At 48.8% G+C, this 21789-nt stretch overlaps 1 protein-coding gene across 2 annotated transcripts in view; it reads left to right on the plus strand.

The window, feature by feature from the left end:
- Positions 1 to 610: 610 nt before the first annotated feature.
- The window catches only part of SLC13A3 (solute carrier family 13 member 3), a gene marked incomplete at its 5' end in the record, with an annotated part of 73353 nt that continues 52174 nt past the window's right edge, over positions 611 to 21789 (plus strand). For both annotated transcript variants that reach the window (XM_079943923.1, XM_079943924.1), the window contains one exon: positions 611 to 721. In XM_079943923.1, the coding sequence (XP_079800049.1) occupies positions 611 to 721 (111 nt within the window). The remainder of the gene's footprint in view (positions 722 to 21789) is intronic.

Below are 21789 nucleotides of genomic sequence, written 5' to 3' on the forward strand. Positions count from 1 at the left end.
TCCTGTGCGTTTATCCAAGAGGAACAAGAAGACTCCTCCGGGCCCCAACCCACAGACGACTGACCCACCGTGGGAGAAAATAAGGAAAACAATCTCAACAGCAATAGCTGCTAACAGACCTCTTGTCTAGCAGAGACCATCACTGGCATCGCCCCCACTGTGTGGCTGAGAAAACTGAGGCTCAGAGGCCGTTGTCAAGGCCACGCAGCTAGTATGTGGCAGAGCCAGTACCTGAACCCACTTATTACTAGTAAGTGATTTAATCTTCCAGTTGTTATGGCCCTTTTCACGGGAGAGTAAGGAAGGGTTCAGCCAGTTGCCCCCGGCCACATAGCTGGAAAGTCAGGAGGTTTAAACCGGAGGCTACTCTGCCTTCTGGGCTGGAGTCCTGTTCCTTAGTTCTAGGGTCGAACTTTTCCTAACTTTCCCGGGTCTCTTTCGCCCAGTCCCAGGGGAGCAGGCACCACCCTTTTCCTCCGGGAGGCGCAGGGAGAGGGCGGGCCCCCAAGCGCAGTCCCCTCCCCAAACCCTCCCCCAGGCTATAAGCCGGAGCCGGGGGGCCAGGCGCGGGCAGTCCCGGACTGGCCCGCTCCGCGGGGCGATCGCGCAGATGGCGGCGCTGGCGACAGTGGCTAAGAAGGTGTGGAGCGCGCGGCGGCTGCTGGTGCTGCTGTTCACGCCGCTCGCGCTGCTGCCGGTGGTCTTCGCCCTCCCGCCCAAGGTAACGCCTCCTTTGCCTGTGGGCCCCCCGTCCCGCGCCCTGGGCGGCCGTGCAACAGGCAGGACCCTCTCCTCCCGAGCCTCTGAGGCGGAACACCGCTGAGGTCTCAGTCTAGACAGATTTCACCAGACCCCCTCGACTGTCCCTGCTTTATCCTGCCTTGGCCTGCTGTGAACACCTCTTGCCGCAGTTCCCCTTTTCTAGCTGCTCCTTGGAGCCTGGGTCCCACCTAGCCTTCTGGATCTTCTCACTTCTCCAGGCATGATTTCTTTTTATTGAGCGCTAACTATGTGCTTGGCGCTGGGTTGCACATTTCACTTGATAATCACAAGGAACACTTGATGAATGCCAAGCTGTGTAACCTGGGGCAAGTCATTTAACCTCTCTGAACTTCAGTTTACTCATTTGTAAACATAGGGGAAACGATAATGCCAATCCACTGGGTTGTGGTGAATATTAAATGAGGCAAGCTATGTAAATCTCTTAGAACTGAGCCTGATTCGCAGTAAGTGCCTAAGAACGCACAGGCTGGTCTTATTTCCACGCGCCTCATATGATGGGGACGGCCAAGATTTAATAAACGCTTGCCGAGAGCAAGGTGCAGTGCTAAAATTTGCTTTATGTGCATCATCTTATTTAATCCAGACTGAGAGTGCCCCTCAGAGGGGGAGGATCATTTGCCCCATTTTCCAGAGGAGAAAACTGAGGCTCGGAGAGAAGTGACTTGCTTACAGTCACACAGCAAACAGCTGAGTGGGATTCAATCCCTGGCTTATCAGAATCCAGAACATGACCTGTTTCTAGACTCTCCAAGAAAGTAATCCCTAGAAGATCAAAGGCTGCAGACTGAGGCCAGGAGTGTCATGATAAAAGTCACCACCAATGGGAGCTGGAAGGAGATGGTACTGCAGGTCCCTGTTGGGTCCCTCACCTCTGCTCAGCCCATTTGCAGCATCATGGGAGGGCACTAGGCTCATTAGACAAGGCTTCTACCTCCAGGAAGTTGTTTCACTATCCCTCATTGAGATAGTAAATATTCATAAAAGTAAAAGTAAAGAGAGTGTGTAACTTAGTGGCGGATTACCCAGCACCACCAGCAGAGACCAGGGGAGCTGGGAGAGGTGTTCAGAGAGGGATGCCTGGAGGAAGGAGCCCTCCTTGGGCCCAGGGGGTGAGGAAGTGATACGAAGGAGATGGTGTCAGGAGATCCAGGGCAAGTTCTTTGGTGTGGAATTATCCAAGCAATTAGACTTTCTTGACATGCAAGAGAAAAACAATACATCCTGGTGTAAGGATCAGGTTGCTTATTCAAAAACTAGCCCACCCCAGACCACTCTCTGACTTCAGGACCTTGGACCAATCTCCTTTCTTCTTCGGGTCTCCCTTTCTTTGTCTATAAAATGGAGCGATCTCCATGCTAGCTTCTGAGATTTGACGCGAGGGGCTGAGTAAGGAAGTTGCCTCGCTGTGTGAAGCATCACCCGTGGAAGGCTGGATGGGTCTGGGAGGTCCCAGGCGGAGCTCTGGGGAAGAAGTGATGAAACACAGCAGGGGGTTCTGAAAGCTTCTCTCCGCTCTGCCCTCTAGCAAGATTTGTGAACCCAGGGGCAGGTCCAAGTGTTACGGGGCCTGAAGCATGTACTATTTAAGGGGCTCTCTTTAAGAAAAAGCATACAGATTTACAGATAGAAAATTCAGTACAGGGTTTGGGAGTGGCTCTGAAGCTTAAACTTCATTAGCTTCACAGAGAATCCACTTCCATATGATCCCCAGTGTGCACAGGTGACAGCGAGTGCCTGACCCTCTGCGATGGTGGTGAGCCTAATACATAAAGTGTTTCACTGACTGCTTCGCTCTTCTTATGTGCCAGGCTCCATGCTAAGAGCTTCTCAGGCATTGTCCTATATAATGTCCACATAATCGGGGAGGCAGCTGCTGTTAGCATCCCTATAGTACAGGTGAGGAAATGGAAGCTCAGCAGGGTTAGGTGACTTGCCCAAGGCCACACAGCCAGTACAAAGCCAGAATGCAGTGTCTGTACTTCTAACAGCTGCATTTTATACTCTTTCTTTCGTTATAATTGACTAAGAACCTCTCCTGTTTCCCTACAGATCCCTGGTGGGTACTCTTGGTGTGGCCCTAGATGTCACTACCTTTTAAAGTGGCTGATAAGCCAGGGCCTCCTCCCAGGAGGCAGGTCTGACTTCTTGGGAGATCTTATTAGCCTCCCTCAAAATCTCTGTCGGCACACTCAAAGCCCCCTCCTCCGTGTAATATGCATGTATTTATCATATTATATTATTATTCTATCCTTGGATATTAATAACTGACATGTCTCTTAATGTACAGTGTGAATAAAAGCATCCTTAGAGAATAATGAACAGAGAAAATTGCTCTTTTTATTGATCTGTGACATACATTTAAAGCAAACAGAGTGGGTGTGCTCTGCACACATAGTTTCAAGACAATTCCCGTAATCGTAACCAGTTTTAATCCCGTGATAACCTCCCCAAACAAAGGCTGGCAGTCTAAAAAAACATTGCGCTTTCTGTGCAAATGAAGCTTCAAGGCAAGTGTCCTCCGCGTCTACCCCACCCCCAACATCAGAGTGCTGCTTCTAAGCCGCTCTCACCTGGAAACTCTGGAGCCACCAATGCCGGGCATAGGGTACACCTGGGTTCCCAAAAACTTTTGCAAAATTGTAGGTATCGGGAAAGAAGTTTGAGATCCTTGGCACTGATCATCTGCCCCTTGCTGGGTTCTGTTTTTCCAGCTTCATAAGGTCTACAGGCCATTGCTGCTCTGATGTTCTAGAAGTCTGTGTGATGGAATGGGTTGGTTCTCATACACCTGTCCCCTGGCGACTGGTGAGGGAGGCTGCAGGGAGGCTGGGGTTAATCTGAAGGGTAGAGCCAAGGGGTGGGGATGGCAGGGGATGGGAACAATTCTTACATTATGTCCTCCTGGCTTGGAACCCTGTCAGCAGGGGTGAAAAGGAGTGGGATGCCCTTCTGGAATGCAGTGGCTGCAATTCCAGGGCCACTGGGGATCATGGCTCTTGCCACAAAGAGTGCCAGAGACTAAGGAAGTCAGGACACTGCCGGAGGGACCACCTCAAAGTTTTCCAGGAATGGGCATCTTGGGAGGTGGATATTAGAGGACTGGCCTTGGGCAGCTGGAGGGGATGGATGAGACTATTAAATCAGGCTTGCAAATCTGCACCAGTCCCTTGTGCTTGCAGAGAAATCTTGCCTCCTTTCTCTTCCTACACCCACTGAAGGCAAATTTAGCTGGACTGACCATCTGGCCAAGATGAGTTCTTACAGTGGGTACTCACAGGTGACTCTTTCTAAGGATGCTTTGAGGAGGGGAGGGGGTGCTCTGGGCAGGACTGCTGCAGAGTGTTCTACAGGCTGTGCACTGCACAAGGAGACCTGAGGAGGCAAAATGAGACTGAACCAACCTGCACTGCACATGCCGAGCTGTGTACTCTGGTGCAGTGCTGGGTCCACCTGAGGAAGAGCCCCTTTTCCCAGTTTGCACAAAGGCATCAAGTCTGGCCAGCAGCACGCTTGTTCTGGGGCGGTGGTACATCTGTGAAGTCAGAGGCCCACTTTTTTTTGCATATGCTTAATTCTTGGGTGGGGGAAATTCAGGTGGGTGACCAGGAAAATGGTTATTTCATTCCCAGTTTTGAATCTTTGGAATCAGAACTGGATTCTCATTCCACATCATTGCTCAGTGACCTTGGGCAAGTCATTTGGCTTCTCTGGGCCTCAGTTTCTTCATTGATACCATGCCCATAACATCACCTTCCTCCCTGGTTATTATTTGGGCCCAATGAAATCGTATATTATACTTGCACCATAACTTCTTACTTTTTTATTCAACACTCAAGACATGTTTTAACTCTCCTATTTTGCAGATGAGGAAACTGAGACTCAAGTAAGATGATCAAAATAGCATGGTCCTTGGAGCTGGGAAGACCTGGCTTTGGGTCTTGGTTCTGAAACTGTGAGTCAGGGAGCTTGGGTTGGAGATTTCACATTTCTGACCCTCGGTTTCCTCACTTGTGAAGTGGGGAGAACTCACGTGCTTCCCATAGGGCTACTATGGGACTTAATTAAGAGAAGATACAGAAATTGTCCAGTGCCGTGTCAAACGTGGTGGGAGTTTATAATACTAATAATTGATAAGAATTTTTTCTATTTGCCCCACACTGTTTTACATGCCTTTCACATTTTAGTTCATTTACTCTTCACATCAGCCTTAAGAAGTGGGAATAATGATTATCCCCATTTTTACAGATGAGGAAAGTGAGGCCCAGAGAAGGAAGGAAGTTGCCTGAAGCCTCACAGTGAGCTGTGAGTGGCAGGGCGGGGATGAGTGCCTCCATCTCCCTCTTCTTGTCCAGTGATTTCCCCCATCTCAGGCTCCCAGTCATCACTGTTTTATTCTACCGACATTTCAATTAATCTCTGAAGCCTAACTTCTAGATTAGGGATGCGGGGAAGCAGAGGTTAAGCTCCCTTATTTCCGTTCAGATTATAGTAAGCCCTCAAGAAAGGATAGGAACAGCTAATATTTATTGATTACTTACTAGAAGCTCAGGCCCCCTCTCTCCCTCTGCACCAGCCACACTGGCCTTCTTGGTGTTCCTTAAATATCCCAAGATTGCTCTCACCCCAGGGCCTTTGCACTTACTGTTCCCTCTGTCTGAACTGCTCTTCCCCCCAGGTGTCTGCAAGCCTTTCTCCCTCACTTCATTCATCTTAGTTCAAAGATGAACCTCCTCAAAGGCCTTCCCTGGCCACCCTATCTAACATAGAATACAAACAATCCTTTACACTTTCTTCTCTGCCTTGTCTTACTTCATGGTCTTCATCACTATCTGCCAATATATTACGTATTTAAGGAACGGACAAGTCAGAGTAAGCAGACTTAGGACTGGCTAGTTCAAATAATTTCAGTGGGCTTTGGGACATAGAGACTGTCCCTAGTTGTTTGGTCGCTGGCCCTGGATGATTACAGCAGGCGAATTGTGGCCTGGAGTGAGAGAGCCCAATAAAGGAGGTGGTTGGGGGTGTGGGCTCTGGATTGGCTGGTTTACATTTGAAAAACTGATGCACAGGTGAGTTGTTTATTATCTCTAGGAATTAGCTAGCCCTGGGAGAGGCAGACACTCCAGGTATAGCAAGGTCCCAAGATGCCAGAACATCAAATTCAGAAACTTGCAAACATGGTTGTTACAATCTCCCATACTCCTGTTCTCTCACTATGGTCCAGCCTCATAGGCCTTCTTTTGGTTCTTTAAACCTGCCAAGCTTGTTGCTGCCTCACGGCCTTTGCACTTGCTGTTCTCTGCCTGGGATGCTCTTGCCCCTGATCTTCCGCAGCTGGATCTGTCTGGTCATTAGGGTCTTAGCTCCAAAGGCACCTCCTCCAAGGAGGTGCCTTTTCTCAAGAACACTTACTCTCCTCACCGTACAAAGCACTCTCTTAAACAGCTTCCTATTTTTTTTCTTTCATGGCATTCATCCCAATCTGAAGTGTTCATCATCTGTTCACTGTCTGCCTCCACCACTAGGCTGTGAGTGATGTAAGGGCAAGACCCGTGTCTGTCTTGTTCCCTGCAGCATCCCCAGTGCCTAGGACAGTGTCTCACACATAGTAGGTACTCGGTAAACAAGTGAATGAATGAATTTGCATTTGAACTCAGGTATCTGATTTCAGAAGACATGAACTTTCTAAAACCCCAGACTGCTACTCATTTGTGGAAGATTTGAGCTGGAATCGGTGTTTCCAGCCCTTTTGTTTTTCAGTTGGGAAGACTGAGGCCCAGAGGGCACATGGAGGGACTTTCCCAGCCCCTCCCAGCCAGGTGGTCCCAGAACCCTCATCTGTTCCCCATCCGTGCTCTCCTGCCAGGTTTCACCCGTTGCCCACACAGACCCCTTGGCCTCGGAAACGCTCCTCTGAGGTCCAGCCAACTTTCCACTTTCCCGGAGCTCCTGCCAGGTGTGTAAACAGGCCAGTGCGATTCCTGGTGATGCGGCGGGGAGCAAGATTGTGTTTCCTGACCTAACTCGGCAGGACAATGCCCTCTGGACTGATGAGCAGGATTTCAGACACCCTCAGACCTTGAAGACACAAAGTCAGCATCCTAGCTAGGCTGGACCTGGCCAGGGCCTGGAACAAGTGACACAGGTGTGCCCAAACTGCTCTCTCCAGCGGAGATGCACTAGGGACGAGAGAGATACACAAGGCCACGCCATCTCTGGCAAGCCTCCATTTCCTCATCTCAAAAATGGGCATAATGAAACCCACCTGCTTGGAAGACTTGACAGTGCCTGACATAGTAGGTACTTGATAAAGAATTGCAGCTCTTTCTATTTTCTGCAAAATAGGGGTACCAGGCTCTCAGCTCTATGTACTTGTCCCTGAAATTCATAGGGGGAGGGGCAGCCAACGGGAAGGAGCCTGTGCTGGGTCGGGGCCGGAGGAAGGCAGGAGGACTGATACACAGGACAGAACAGTGATCCCCAGTCCGATGAAGACATTGGAAAAGGTCTGGTGAGGCCAGCATGCCCCTCCTGGCCAGCCCATGGTCCCCCTGCCCAGTTCCTTTTGCTCTACTGTCCTGTGGGGTCCTCTCTCAGTCTGGGCTGAGAGAGGGATTTGATTTCAGCTGTATTAAGCTCTCTTACAGGAATGTGCTGGTCCCTGGGAGGCTCAGGAAGTGAATTCAAGTTTGTTGATGTCCTGGGCCACATGCCTTATTCATACTCTCTCCTCTGTCCCCCAAGAGGCCTCCTAAGAGCCATAGTCAACACCTCTCTAGCACTTATGAAGTGCCAGGCACGGTTCAAAGCACTCAAGATATGCCTGCTAGCCGTTTATGCTCGCCCTGGCTCTGGCGCAGGTGCTGCTGTTATCCACATTCATAGATGAGGAAACCGGGTCACAGAACGGTTCAGTCACTTGCCCAAGCTCCCACGTTTTGGATGTGGCAGAGCTGGGATTCCGACTCTGGCATTCAAGCCCCAGAGTCTGTGCTTTTAGTTGCTGTGTGACGCAAGGGTGATGGACCCATTTTACAAATGAGAAGGCTGAGGCTCAGAGAGGTGAAGTCACCGGCCACCTCACGGCCATTGAATGAGTAGTGAGGCTGCCAGTCGAGCCTACGCCTGCCTTGTTGAAAGCCCACACTCCTTCATGGTTCAGTGGAGGCAACGGGGAAAGGAGTGATTGTGCTGGGTGCGGTGGGGGACATTAAGAAAGGCTTCCCAGAGGAGAGACCTGTCACTCTGACACTGGGGCGGGAGTTTGGAGGTCTCAGAGGGACCTGAAGATAGGAACTAATGTGGCTGGTCAAACATGATAGGTAGGAGCTTGGATTTGGGTGCTTGGGTTCAAATCCTGGCTTTTTAATATGCTGTGTGACCTTGGGCCAGTTACTTAACTTCTCTGTGCTCAGTTTCCTCATCTGTGAATGGGTATGATAATAATTAATGATGCTTGTAAAGGGCTCAACAGATGTTGCCTGCCTTCATGCATAAACCACTGCCTGTGTCCTGGGCTCTGGGAAATCCTTTAAATCAGGGTTCTTAAGCATTTTGCTCCCCAGGAGACATTTGGCAGTGCCTGGAGACGTTTTTGATGGTCTCAGCTGGAAGGAGCTGCTACCGGCATCTAGGGATGCTGCTAAACATCCTACAGTACACAGGATGGTCCCCACAGCAAAGAATTCTCGGGCCGCAAATGTTAGTGGTGCTGAGGTTGAGAACCTCTGCCTTCAACGCATTAGATCGTTTCATCCCCCAGCAGGCTATGAGGCAGGCACAGTCAAGTCCAGTTTTCTGTCAGGGACACTGTGTCCCAGAGAGGGGAAGTGCTTGCCTGTGGACACACAGCCTGGCCACAGAAGGCCTCCCAGGGTGGAGGGGATTTGGAAATGGAGGGCGTTCCAGGCAAGACAAAACACCCCCTGGCCCTCCAGCCCCGTTCCGGGCTCTGCTGCATGGAGCTGACCCGTTCCCTCTGCCCTCTGGGCTGTCAGCAGGCGGGAACAGCCTCCTTTCCCTTGGTTGGGAGAAATAACAAGAGAGGCCCTTGTTTGCTGCCACCCACAGCCCGGATTGTCCCCTCGATTTCACATGCCGCTTGCACCTTACTCTCATGACAATCCACTTCGCTGGCTGGCTTGGGAGGCCTGGAGAGTGGGAGAAGGAAGGGAAAGTCTTCCTGCTCCTTTTAGCCATTTCCTGCCCCTGTCTGGAGCCCCCTTGGATTTCTCTGGAAAGGGCTGGGACTCAGCAAAACTTCTCCTGGTGCCTGAGCAGGCCATTTTACAGCACAGAGTCCAAAAAACAGAAGTGTAGGCAGTTTCCTGAGACATGAGTCCTGGGAACGTGGTCTGCTGTGCCGACATCTGGGACTAGAATGTGGGGTCTCCAGGCCTGGGGGAGCTGGCAGAGGCCTGATGCAGGGCCCTGCCCACGACCCAGCTCCCACCTCTTGTTGGGGAAACTGAGGCTGTCCTGAGAGGCTCTTCCTACCTCCACTAAACTGGCCATCTACCTGGGAGGCCTGGCTTCCTTTCCTGCTCCTGATCTTCTACGGGATCTGGACCTCCTTCAGACCTTGGCTTTCCTCCTCTGGACAAGGGGTCTGCCCAGAATCACTGGGCTGGTTTGTCCCCCAGAATCACTTTCTGAGGGGGAGGGGGCAAGATCATGAGAGTATGAACTCTAGCACCAGATTTCCTGGACTCCAGGACAACCACTGCACCACCAGGGAAGCCCTCCCTTGCCATTCTTCTTCTTGCCCTGAAGCCCAGAGCCCCAAAGGCCTAAGAAGTGAGGGATTGTGGGCAGTGGAGGGTCATTGTCAAGAACGGCTTGGAAACTCCACAGGTCAGGCCTTAACAGCAGGGGTCAGCTTTCCCATCCCCCATTGCATCAGCTCCCAGGATGTCTGGGGCAGGGCCAGCTGGACCAGAGTGGAGGTGGGATGATGGTAAACGGTAGAGAATTGAAAATGTCGTGGACAGGGAAGACCTCAGGGCCCAGGAGAAGTTAGGCTAAGTGGTGGGCACACAGGATGCAGCCTCAGATGATCCAGGCTGATCCCTGCCAAGAACTTGCTCTGTGGGGGGAAGCAAGACACTTCCCTTGCCAGCCTCAGTTTCCTCATCTGTCTCATGCACCCGCTTGCCTCATGGGGCTGTGGGGAGGAGCCAGGGAAACCAAGCACTTTGTAAACAGTGAGGTACCCTGCAAATAGTAAAGTACAATTAGGGATCCTGCCCATCTTGTTCACTAATATACCCCTAGCACTAGGCAAACGGGGTGCTTAATAAGTATGTCCAGAATGAATACGGAATCAAAACAATATTTCTTTAGTGTTTCCTGTGTGCCAGACACTGTCCATAAGTGATTATTACATTGAGTTTAAAAGTATTAATTGAGCACCTACTACATGCCAGCTACTATTCTAGAGGAACATGGCAATGAACCAGATAGTCACAAATCCTTATACTTAAGGAGCTGACATTTTAGAGGGGTAAACATTAAAAACAAACAAACAAAAGCAAGCAGATAAGTAAGATCTATAGTATGTCAGATGTTGATAAGTGCTGTGGAGAATAAAATCAGAGAAGGCAGGGAGCCTGGAATGGGGCTAAGTGCAATTTTAGAGTCGGGAAGATTTCGAGAAGGGAACATTTGAACAAATACCTGAGGGAGATGACATTGGAGCAAAGACTTGAAGGAGGTGAAGGAAGGAGCCCTGAGCGCATATAGAGGAAGAGCATTCCAGGTGAGGGGACAGCAAGTCAAAGGTCCTGAGATGGGAGCATGGAGAGTGTTCAAGAAATATCAAATGGTCTTCCTGGGTCCTCGTGACAGCCCTTCCAGGAGACTGACCCCTGAACCCCTGAACATAGGGAAGCTAAGTTGAAGATCTTAGATGGGATTTAAAGGCAGATCCCACCGTAATGCCTTCAGGCTGGATTTTACTTCAAGCAGAGCAAGGCTTCCTTCCCACACCAGGCCTCCAAAGGTGTGGGACAGGCTGTCAGGAGTGGCGAGAGGTGGAGAAGCCCTGAGCGGGCTTTAAGCACACCCGCCACCCATGTTGGGAACTGAAGGGCCCTTTGCACAGATGGGGAGACTGAGGCCCACAGAGAAGAAGAAGCTGCCCTCCAAGGTCACACAGTCAGTTGGCCTCTTTTTCAGAAGAACATGTTCTGTCCTCCTCTGGCAGAGCCAGGCCGCTGGGGACTCCAGGGTCCCATGCAGCTGCCACCCTGCCCCCAGCTGCCTGTCTGGCTCATGAATGATTAGCGAGGCCTGGGCAGCAGTGGGGTGTGAGCTGCTCCAGGAACGCTTTTAATGAATGGCTCGAAGAACTTTACCTTGTGACAACACCTGCTAGTAAGTCCAGGGGTCTAACACAGTCCGTTCCAGAGGAAAGGGTAGGAGGATAGAGTGGCTGCCTCAGAGGTCTCCTGGGACAAGTCACCCCCTCCACTTTCTCCTCTTTCCCCCGTTGAGTCTTGAGCCCAGATAGACACAGCTGGCTCCTAACTGCTTTCTCAGAAGAGAGGGTAGGAGGGAGCCCTGCCTGGAAATCAGAGACTAGACATCTGTGCTGTCTCAACTATTTCCCTCTGGGTCACCCTGGGCTAGTTTCAGTCTTAACCCTCCATGCCTGTCTCCTCCTCCAGAAGGTGGGCACTAAGATCAGCCGGGCTTATCCTCAAGACTGAACAGATCCAGAGAGGATGGGAAAGGGCCTGTAAAGTGCTTTGCTGTTGAATATCTGTCCTTCCATTTCCAGAAACTACCAGAGTGTGGGAGGAGCAAAAGTCACAATAAGTGTAAAAGGCTTAGCTCAGCACCTGTACGTAGTGAGTCTCAGTAGATGCTGGCTGTTACCATCACTACTGTTACTCTCCTCGCTGAGCCCAGGACCAGGGCCCAGGGGATCAGGACCACGGCCCTGAGCTCGGACCACTATGCGGAAATCACGGCTTCATCCTTTGCTAGAGATGCACACATGGATGAAGACGTTGCTGGACCTCTGTGTGCCTCCAGTTTCTCATTTCTAAACAGGGTTGTGAGACGAGCAGGTGAGCTAACGCAGGCGAGGCTTGGCGCCTGGTCATAGTAAGCCCTCAATGAACGGTAGCTTTACTATTCTCACCTGTCATTCACACTGAGGCAGTGTGAACTTGGGCCAGTCACTCAAGCTCTCTGAGCCAAACGGAACAGCGGTCGTAGCTGCCTCGTGGGGCTGTGGGTAGAGTTGAATGAGGGAATCCACGCACCGTGCCTGGCACATAGTAAGTGCTCAGTGTGGGCAGCCGTCCTGAATAACAGTGCTGCTGTTCTGAGCCCATGAGGGACAGCTGCTCGGAAGACCACGGAGAGAGCTGCTGCCAGCGTTGCAGGGCTTCCAAAGAACGGCCACATCCATCCATGCTCTCTTTGATCTCCTTCCCAGCTCTCTCAGGATGGCGTAATAAGCACCCTGATTTACGGATGAGGACGCAGAGGCTCAAAAAGGCCACCGGTCCTTCCAAAGTTTGAAGCTTGTAGGTGGTAGACCAGGATTTGCACCGGCAACTCTGTGACTCCTAGTGGCCGTGCACCCAGAGCCTCAGCTGGCCTTACTTAACTCCCTTTTTGCAAGTGGAGGCTCATGCCTCAGTGCCTCTTGGCCTCAGCGGAGAGGGTTTCTCCTGGGTTGTCTCGTCTTGCTGGGTCCTTTGCCTGGGCCTGCTGTGTGTGCTCCAAACTCCTTTCCTTTTGGGGTCAATATCTACCTAGCATCATTGCCTTCATCCCCACATGGCAGACTGGAAGTGCTTTAGGGATCACTGAGATGAAACTCCTGATATGAAGAGGGCAAGAAATGTGCAAAAGTAACAGATTCCATCAGTAGGAGGTAACATTTTATATATATTCCTTACTCTACCAGCACTCTGCTCGCAGCACTCAACCTACATTCACTTTATTTAATCCCCATAGCAATAACTCTATGAGGTTGAAATTCTTATCATCATTATCATCATCCCCATTTTACAGATGAGAAAACTGAGGCACAGAGTTAAGTCACTTTTCTAGGAAGCGGTAGAGGCAGGATTCAAGCCCAGGCACCCTGGCACTGAAAGCCAAGCTCGTGACTCAGGCTCCTCTGCTTCTTGGCATCAGGTCCTGATTTCAGCCCCCGTCTCCTAGCTCCCTGTCCACTGCTCTTTCTGCTGATCCCAACAGCTCCAGCTTCTCGGGAACTGGTCATTTTCCAGGTGCTGTACCACTGTGACTCTGAGATGCCATCGTTCCTGGGTTATCTGTGAGCAAACAGCTCCGAGCCTGCCCAAGGCCACTCACACCAGTCATGGATGCCTGAGCCACCGTGTTTCAAGCCCTGAGTGGCCCCAGGGGTTTTGACCACTGTGTAGGCCCAGCCTTGGGCTGGGGGTGATGAGGGGATGCTGAGAGGTTTAAGGCATGGCTTTGGCCTTTCTAGAGTTCAATGTTCAGGGCTTCCCACAGCCCTGGCCCTGGACACTCCTGGGGAATGGGCCTCTAGTGGGCAGCAGGAGGGCACCACTGTGGGCAGCTGGCCCTGGTCCTGCTCCCTGAAGGGCCTGGCATGGAGCCTCCAGTGCCTGCTGAGAGCCTGGTCACAGCCCAGTGCCTTGACAAAACCTCAACCCAGCAGGGAGATGGGGCACAGGAGGGAAGGTGGTGGTGGATGCAGTTTCCGGACAGCTCCTGCCCTGGGCTCAGAGAACACACCATTTCTCTTTCTTTCTTTTCCTGAGTGAGGGGGGCAGACTTAGGGGCAATGGGGGAAGGTTGCCGTGTGTCTGCCTGGAAATCATTCCCCAGCTCAAAAGTTAACCGCCTGACACGGCACTTTCTTCTTTCTCCCCTGCCACCTCTGCGTGTTTTGCCTGCAGACTTTAATCCCTGTGGTTATGGATTGGCTGAGCCTGAGAAGCTGGGATTTCTTTGGTGGGGGGATTATAAAGCTTCCTGTAAGAAATGTCTGGATTGGGTTGGCATGAATCAGGCTGGTCAGGGACTAAGGGGACCCCTGGCCCAATTCTTGCTCCCAACCAGGGTCAGGACTAGGGAGGGCCAGGCGAGGCACCCTGGGAACAAAGTTTAAGGAGGGACTCACTGTCAGGGTCATGCACCTGCCTCACCCTGGTCCCAGCCCAGCTCCCAGCTCCTGCTGTCTGATAAACCTCAGGGCGCAATGGTCTTTCCATGAAACAAGATAAAACAAGTCCTTACTTCCGACTTGCTGTGTGACCTCAGGCAAGCCACTTTCCTTCTCTGGGCAGTCATTGTATTAGGGGTTAAATTAGACCAGGGTTTCTCAGCCTCAGCACTGGTGACATTGATCCTACTGGGAACAAATGATTTTCTGTTGTGGGGCACTGTAGGATGTTTAGTAGCATCCCTTGCCTCTACCCACTAGATGCCACTAGCATCATCCCCTCCAATCACCCAAAAATGTCCCTTTGTCCCCTGGAGGTCAAAATCATCCCTATTGAGAACCACTAGATTAAGTAATCTCAGGTTCATTCTGGCTCTGACATTTTAGGATTTATTTAAAGATTTAAGAACAATGTATTTGAAGCTCAGCATTTAAGGAATTAAACTTGTATTATTAAGAATAAAGTAACATTAATATATGATTTTTAATAATTATTACAACGTAACAATAGGTCATATTTGTTGAGCATTCCCACGTGTCCATCACTGGGTCAGTGGTTATGTTATATGAAATAAATCACTCTCCGAGGTAAGTACTATTATTATGTGCCTACAGCACACAGGGAGACTGAGGGTGAGGGCAGTTAAATAACTAGGTCACACAGCTAGAGTGTGGAAGGATTGAGTTTATAGCTCAGGATTGTCTGATTCCAAAGCCCATACTGTTTCTACAGTGCATGTTTATTGAAGGAAGATTAGAAAATACAGATAAACAAAAGGAAATATAGTACTTTCTGATGACAAAATCATTAGGTGGAAGGCACTTCTGGTTTAAGTTGGTGGAGTCCAGACTTTTCTATTCCATTCACCTTTCTGAAGCAGTCTGAAAACAGCAACAAAAAGCAGCAAATGGAGAAGAAAATGCCATCTCTGATGAAAGAAGGGCAGACCACAATCCCACCCTTGGTTTGTGAAGACGAGCTGACAATGGTGGTGGGATTTGGACCAAATTGCAGGAGGGAACCAAGAGCTTCTGCAGCCCCTGGGCAGGAGGCAGAATTCTCCAGAAGTATTTTTCAACTCTATGAGCCCTTCCTAATCCCAGCAAAGCCTGAAGCATGCACACGGGAAGGGAGAGTCGCTGAAATGCATGTGACAGTTCAGAGTTCAGATGAACTGGATGAAGAGGCTCAAAGACCATTGGTAAGAAGCAGGATGTTAGAGTGGCAGGTGAGAGAAGGATGGATAACGATCAACCATATGGTTGTAAGGGTTCTAATTTTCTCTCTCAGTAAGTCGAAGAGACTTACTCAAGGAGATACTGAAGAACTGTGACATTCTTGGGTCTTTACACTTAATCTCCACACTAAGTCTATTGCTTAGAGTAGAGATATATTTCAGGGCAGTGGTGGTGAGAAAGGGTTCTGAGATAATCCACAGGGCTACTGCATAGACACCTGCTGCCCCAGCTTCCTCCTAGCCCCTCTCCCCACACTTTCTTTTAACAAAGAACTGTGATAAGTAGCCAGCATGGGACCTACAAAAAGACTGTGTGAGAAATAAGAAGAAAGGGAACATCAAATGAATAGTAGACAAAGAATAAATACTGGAAGAGTTGTGTAATGAAGAGAAACTACTGAACAGACATTTCTCTGTGAAATACACAAAAAATTAAAGAAATGATGGCTTTCCTAAAATAAATCTCAAGATGAGAAATAAAAGGGTCAAAGAAGGGCTTCCCCGGTGGCACAGTGGTTGAGAGTCCGCCTGCCGATGCAGGGGACACAGGTTCGTGCCCCGGTCCAGGAAGATCCCACATGCCGTGGAGCGGCTAGGCCCGTGAGCCATGGCCGCTGAGCCTGAGGGTCCGGAGCCTGTGCTCCACGACGGGAGAGGTCACAGCAGTGAGAGGCCCTCATACCACAAAAAAAAAAAAAAAAGGGTCAAAGAAGAGATAATAAAAAGTAGACGGAGATGAAAAAAGCAGTCTTCTGGAAGTGGAGGGAGGAGAAAAGTGAAGCCACTCTATTATAAAAGCTCTTTTAGAAACAGCAAAATGGAAAATATTAAAAACATAATCAAGGACATGTTACACAGGCTAAAGAAGATTGAACAAAATGAAGTGGGAAAGAAAGAGTAAGAAAGGATGAAAGAAAAATGATCAATGGGGGACAAAGGAAATCCAACTTCTGCATAATTGGTATTGCTGAAGAAGAAAGAAAAAGAAATCAAACAAGTAAAACAGAAAACAATATTGGAATCTTTAATAGTAGAAAACGTCTCTGAAACCAAACGAACTTAAAACATATGCAAATTTTCTGTCTCCTAGAAAAAAACTTATACTCATCGACACTGAGCTATATCATGGTAACATGCATGAACTTGAGGATTCAACCAAAAAATCTTATGGCTATCCAGGCAAAAATATGATGAGCTGTAAGAGGGAAGAAATCAGGCTGGCCTCAAATTTCTGCACAGTGAAATATCTCCTAATTCTCAGAAAAAGAAAGCAAAACCCCAGAATTTTACAGATATATTAACTGTGTATTCAGGGAACGTCTACTTTAAAAAAATACATATTTATTGTTGAAATTTGGAAAAGCAGAGCATATAATGAACACATTTATTCATAATCTCACTCCTAAAATAGTCTGCCTTTCAAGTACATATTTCAAAATGCTTTCACGTGCATTCATTCTCATGGGATCCTCTGAGACGTAGACATCGCAAAATTATTATTTCCAATTTGCAGATGAATGAACTCAGTGACTTGACACAAGAATTCAGTGGCCAAACCACTACACCCAGACGTCCTGGCCCTCAGTCCCAAATTCTCTAGAGTAGCTCTGTCCAACAGAACTTTCTGTGGTGATGGGGATGTTCTAGATCTGCTCCATTGAGAAAGGTAGACACTAGTCTCACATAGCTATGGGACACTTGAAATGTGACTCATGTGACCGAGAAACTGGAATTCTAAATATCATTTAACTTGAATTAATTCAAACTTACATAGCCACAGGTGGCCCGAAGCTACTATATTTGGACAGCCCAGCTCTAGAGATTTCCTTGGCATTCTTTTCCCTTCTGAAAAAGAAAGCTGACCACTTTCCATTTCAGCCATCTCCCAAGCACATCCACATCAAGTTCTTCCAAATCCTGGCCTCTGGGATCAATCAGCCTTCATAGTGAGGACCAGCCTTCTGGCTTCTGACCCCTGTCTTCTCGGGCTGCAGTCTCCTTCGGGCTTGTCCACCCCTGGAGGTTTTAGCTGAGTCATTCCAGCTTCTGCCGGCAGAGGGGACAGGCTGGGGATGTGAGAGATGTTTCACCTGGAGCCACGACTCCGTCTACCCTGGGCCACCTCAGCGAGATTCCCCTTCCTGAAGCTGAGCCTCTGGACAGAACAAAGTGGCAGACTGCTGACTCTTGAGATGACCCAGAAAGTGAGCCTGCAAGATCAGACACTTTCCCCCACCTCTGGACTCCAGAAGTTAAAATTCAAAGGAACAGGGTCTCGGGATCATGTGACTCTAGCCTTCTACCCTCCTTCTACCCTAATCTGCCCTTGAAGGATCAAAGGAAGATTCCATTCTGCAGACACGCAGACTGACTCTCCCCGTGTCCATGTGGCTGCTCTGAGTTCACCAAACAGGGGGCCCAGAGGTGGAGGTGGGTCAGACGTGCTGTGCACTGGAGTAAAATCATGGATTCACTGGACCCCACTCCCTGATCCACCATTTGGACCGGGAGCCATGAGATCTTCTCTTGTGCTCTGTGTGGTCCTGAAGAGATCACTCCTCCTGTGACCTCAGTTTCTGTACCTGTAAAATGGGGATTTTAAGACGGAGCAGGCATTTTTCACAGAGCATCCTGATTCCTAGTAATCTGTGAACAACTTGACATTAGATTCCAAGTTGTGTATGTGTGAGCCCTTTTCTGGGATTTTCCACTAATTAAAACCACTTAGATGAGAGGTCATAAAGTGGTGACCATGGGTCTGATGCATTTTGCAGATGTGTTTTTTGGCCCACGCTTTCCTTTTAATAGGCAAATCATTTAAAATGGTGAGATTTCACATAAAAGCACAATTTCAAGCTTCTCTTGAAAAAACAGGAGCTCTGGCATCATGGGCCCCACGTTTCCCCATGGCAACAGTCAGGAGCTGAGTAGCAGTTGCTGTTTCCAAGGGGCCTATGTTCCCCACTTCACCACAGTCCCCACTCCTCCCTATTGCACCCACGACACTAAAGCCCAATGCCAGCTGTAATTTATCATTAAACTTGGGCATTTTTTTCCCTGCTAAAAGGATGGTTTTCTGTACCCACAACACTGTCAGAATTGCAAATCAGACTTGAGAAAACAAGGTGATATTTCTTATGCCAGCCCACTTCGTTCATGAAATTGTCCCTTGCATTTGAGTTTGTGATGCCTGATTTAGAGTACTTAATCATTCATTTACCAAATGTCCATCGAGGCCCTGAAGACAGAGGTGAACAAACACAGACAAGGGCCCTGTTTGTGTGGAGCTTACAGTCTGGTGGGAAGAGAGCCAATGATAAGTGAACAAACAAGAAATACTTCGGCCATTGGTAAGTGCTTGACAAGAAGGCTGGATGGTGGAGATCAGACCACAGACAATAGCGTGGTCTGTGAAGAGGAGACCTTTGAGATGAGGCCAAACAACAAGAAGGAGTGAGCTGGGCAGAGATCAAGGGGCCAGAGATCAAGGAGTGAGGGCCAGGCGGGCCAGGCAGAGGAGACAGCAGGTGCAAAGACCTGGAGGTGGGAACGGGCTTGGCCCGCTGGATCTCTGAGAGCCCACCGCTTACTGTCCACAGGCCAGCTCTCTGGTCCCTGCCTCCATGCCTCCTGGGAGACTTTTGCTCTCCGGAAGCCAGTTTTTGTCCTTGAGGCCCGCCGGGGTGGAGGGGTGGGGGTGAGGGGCAGTAGTACTTATTAATTCCTCACCAGATGTCTGGCATCCAGATGGCAGTTCTGAATCCAGTTTGCCCACAGGAAGCTCAGCTGGGGCAGGGAAGCTATTTGGGGTCACCTCGGCCCTGCTGCAATCCCTAACCAGCAAGGTAATGAAACACTCTTGACCCACTCACTGCCCAAGCCCCGTGTGGGCCAAGGATCGACTTCCCAGCTCTTGCCATTTCCCTCACATCACCTCCCTGGCTGACACATGCTGTATCTGGAATCATTCCTCCACAAAGGATTGATGTTGACATCCCGGCAAGAGCACCCAGAGAGCGAGGAGGGAACAGGAGGGAGCGAGAGAAACAGAGAGAGAAAAGAGGGGAAAGAGGGAAAGGGAGAATGCATGCCTGGGACTCAAGGCCTTTGAAAGGCAACACTTGCAGCCAGAATTTACCAGCACTTCTCCCCCTCCCCCCCATTCTATAATGTGCAGAATTAATACATTGCACTAAAGAACTGGCAGGATGTCACCCCTGAAGCAGAAGTCCTTGAATATTTACAGCAGCTTTATTCATAATAATGCCAAAATGGAAACACTCCACTTTCCACCAGCAAGAAGATGTACAAAGAAAGAGTGGTATATTTACAGGATGAAATACTATGCAGTAGTAAAAAAGAATTAACTGCTGATACATGCAACTTCATGGATGAATCCACAGGCATTATACTGAGCAGAAAATACAAAAGTACATCATTTCATTTAAGTAAAGTCCAAGAACAGGAGAAACCAATCTCTAGCAATGGAAAGCACAGCAGTGTTTTGGAGGAGGTGTGAGGATTGACCTGAAAGGGGCTAAGGGGAACTTTCTGGGGGATGGAAATATTCTATACCTTTTTTTTAAACTATAGTTGATTTACAATGTTCTGTTAGTTTCTGGTGTACAGCAAAGTGATTCAGTTATACGTATATACATATATATATTCTTTCTCAGGTTCTTTTCCATTATAGTTTATTATAAGATATTGAATATAGTTCCCTGGGCTATGCAGTAGGTCCTCTATTTTATATATGGTAGTTTGTATCTGCTAATCCCAAACTGCTAATTTATCCCCACAACCTTTCCCCTTTGATAAGTTTGTTTTCTATGTCTGTGAGTCTGTTTCTGTTTTGTAACTAAGTTCATTTGTATCATTTTTTTAGATTCCACATATAAGTGATATCATATATTTGTCTTTCTCTATCTGACTTACTTCGTATAGTATAATAATCTGTACATCCATTCATGTTGCTGCACATGGCATTATTTCATTCTTTTTTGTGGCTGAGTAATATTCCTTTGTATGTGTATTTCTTTATTGGAAATGTTCTATGTCTTGATTGGGTTGGTGGTTGTGTGGGTACATACATTTGTTGAAATGCAAACTGTACACTTACAATGGACACATTTTATTGTACGTAAACTATAGCTCATAAAGCTAATTTTTTTTTAAAGTCATGTTTATTTTTCTCTCCAGCTATTGCTCTAAAATGTATTCAGTAGGGGACATTCTTCCCCTATAATCTGGACTAAAACTCCTGCAGACCATGACTTTCCCCATCACTCTTGAGAAGTAATTAAAATCCTCCAGTTACTTGAATATACAAACATGATCTCTATTCCGCAAGTCAATGTTCAGTTCCAGGCAAGGATCGAAATGTGGAACTTGGTTCGAAGAAGTCTTTTTCCCTCCCCTACCTGGGTGCTCCACGGGCTGGGAGCCACTGAGAGAGAGATCCTTCTCTCCCGGACTCCCCCTTAAGTTTTTCCTCTTCCTCGTGTTCTAGAGCGAGGTCTCTGACATCCAGTGTGAGAGAAGCCAGAAGGGCAGGAGGCGCCTGGGGAGCAAGTGAGTGCTTGCTGGCTCCTCTGTTCAGCTGGCTTCCCCCACTGGGGGCCTGGTACGTCCGTCGAGCATCGCAGGAGGTGGGGGAATAGAGCGTCCCCACTCCAGGAACACTTTCCTTGTGGGATACATTTTATCTGATAGGCTGCGCCCTTCCAGTGCCCGGTTTTCCATTGGTTTGCTGTGTATGAACTTTTGGGGGGGTCCTAGATAGAAGCAGACTTCTTAGGATTTAAAGTGGCCCTGGTGACCCACCTCTGGTCCTCAAGGAACACTCGGGATTTTCCTCTTCACATCTTTGGGGTATTTGTCCAGCTAGGGTTGCCAGATAAAATACAGGGTGCCCAGTTCACTTTCAGTTTCAGATGAACAGTGAATAATTTTTTTAGTATAAGTATGTCCCAAATGTTACATGGGTTATATTTATGCTAAAAAATTCATTCATTGCTATTCATCCAGATGCTGATTGGACATTTGGAAGTAACCTGCTTAGCTTCTCCCCACCTCCTACTTCTGTACTGACGTAATGCTAAGTGGAGGCCCGGGAACCTGCCTGTTTTATCCAGTAGGCTGCGCTTGTGACCTTGGCCAGGTTACTTAATCACTCTGTGTATTAGTTTCCTTATCTGTTAAATGGAGATAATCACGGGACCTACTTCATAAGGCTGTTGTGACAATCACAACTAAACTGAGATAACGCAGGGACAGTAGTTGGAATGATGGCCGGCACATAGTACATTCTCAGTAAATGTTGGGTCTTAGTAGTCTTATTGTGGTTGTGGTTGCTATCCTATGAAGAGAGGGAGGACTATAGCTTCCAGTTAGATTATTTTCTAGAGAAAAGGAGCCAAAATGGAAAGAAGGATGAGGCTCCTGGATGGGAGAATTGGGAGGGGACATGGTGATTATTAAAAGCATGCCCTTTGGAGGCAGTGGGGGCCCAGACGAGAGGTGATGGAGGGATGTAGATGGCAAGGCCAGGCTTGAGAGGTTTTCTTTTGGTCTAGGAATGCGAGAGATTCC

Source organism: Stenella coeruleoalba, assembly GCF_951394435.1.
Source record: "Stenella coeruleoalba genome assembly, chromosome: 15".
NCBI classification, from domain to species: domain Eukaryota; kingdom Metazoa; phylum Chordata; class Mammalia; order Artiodactyla; family Delphinidae; genus Stenella; species Stenella coeruleoalba.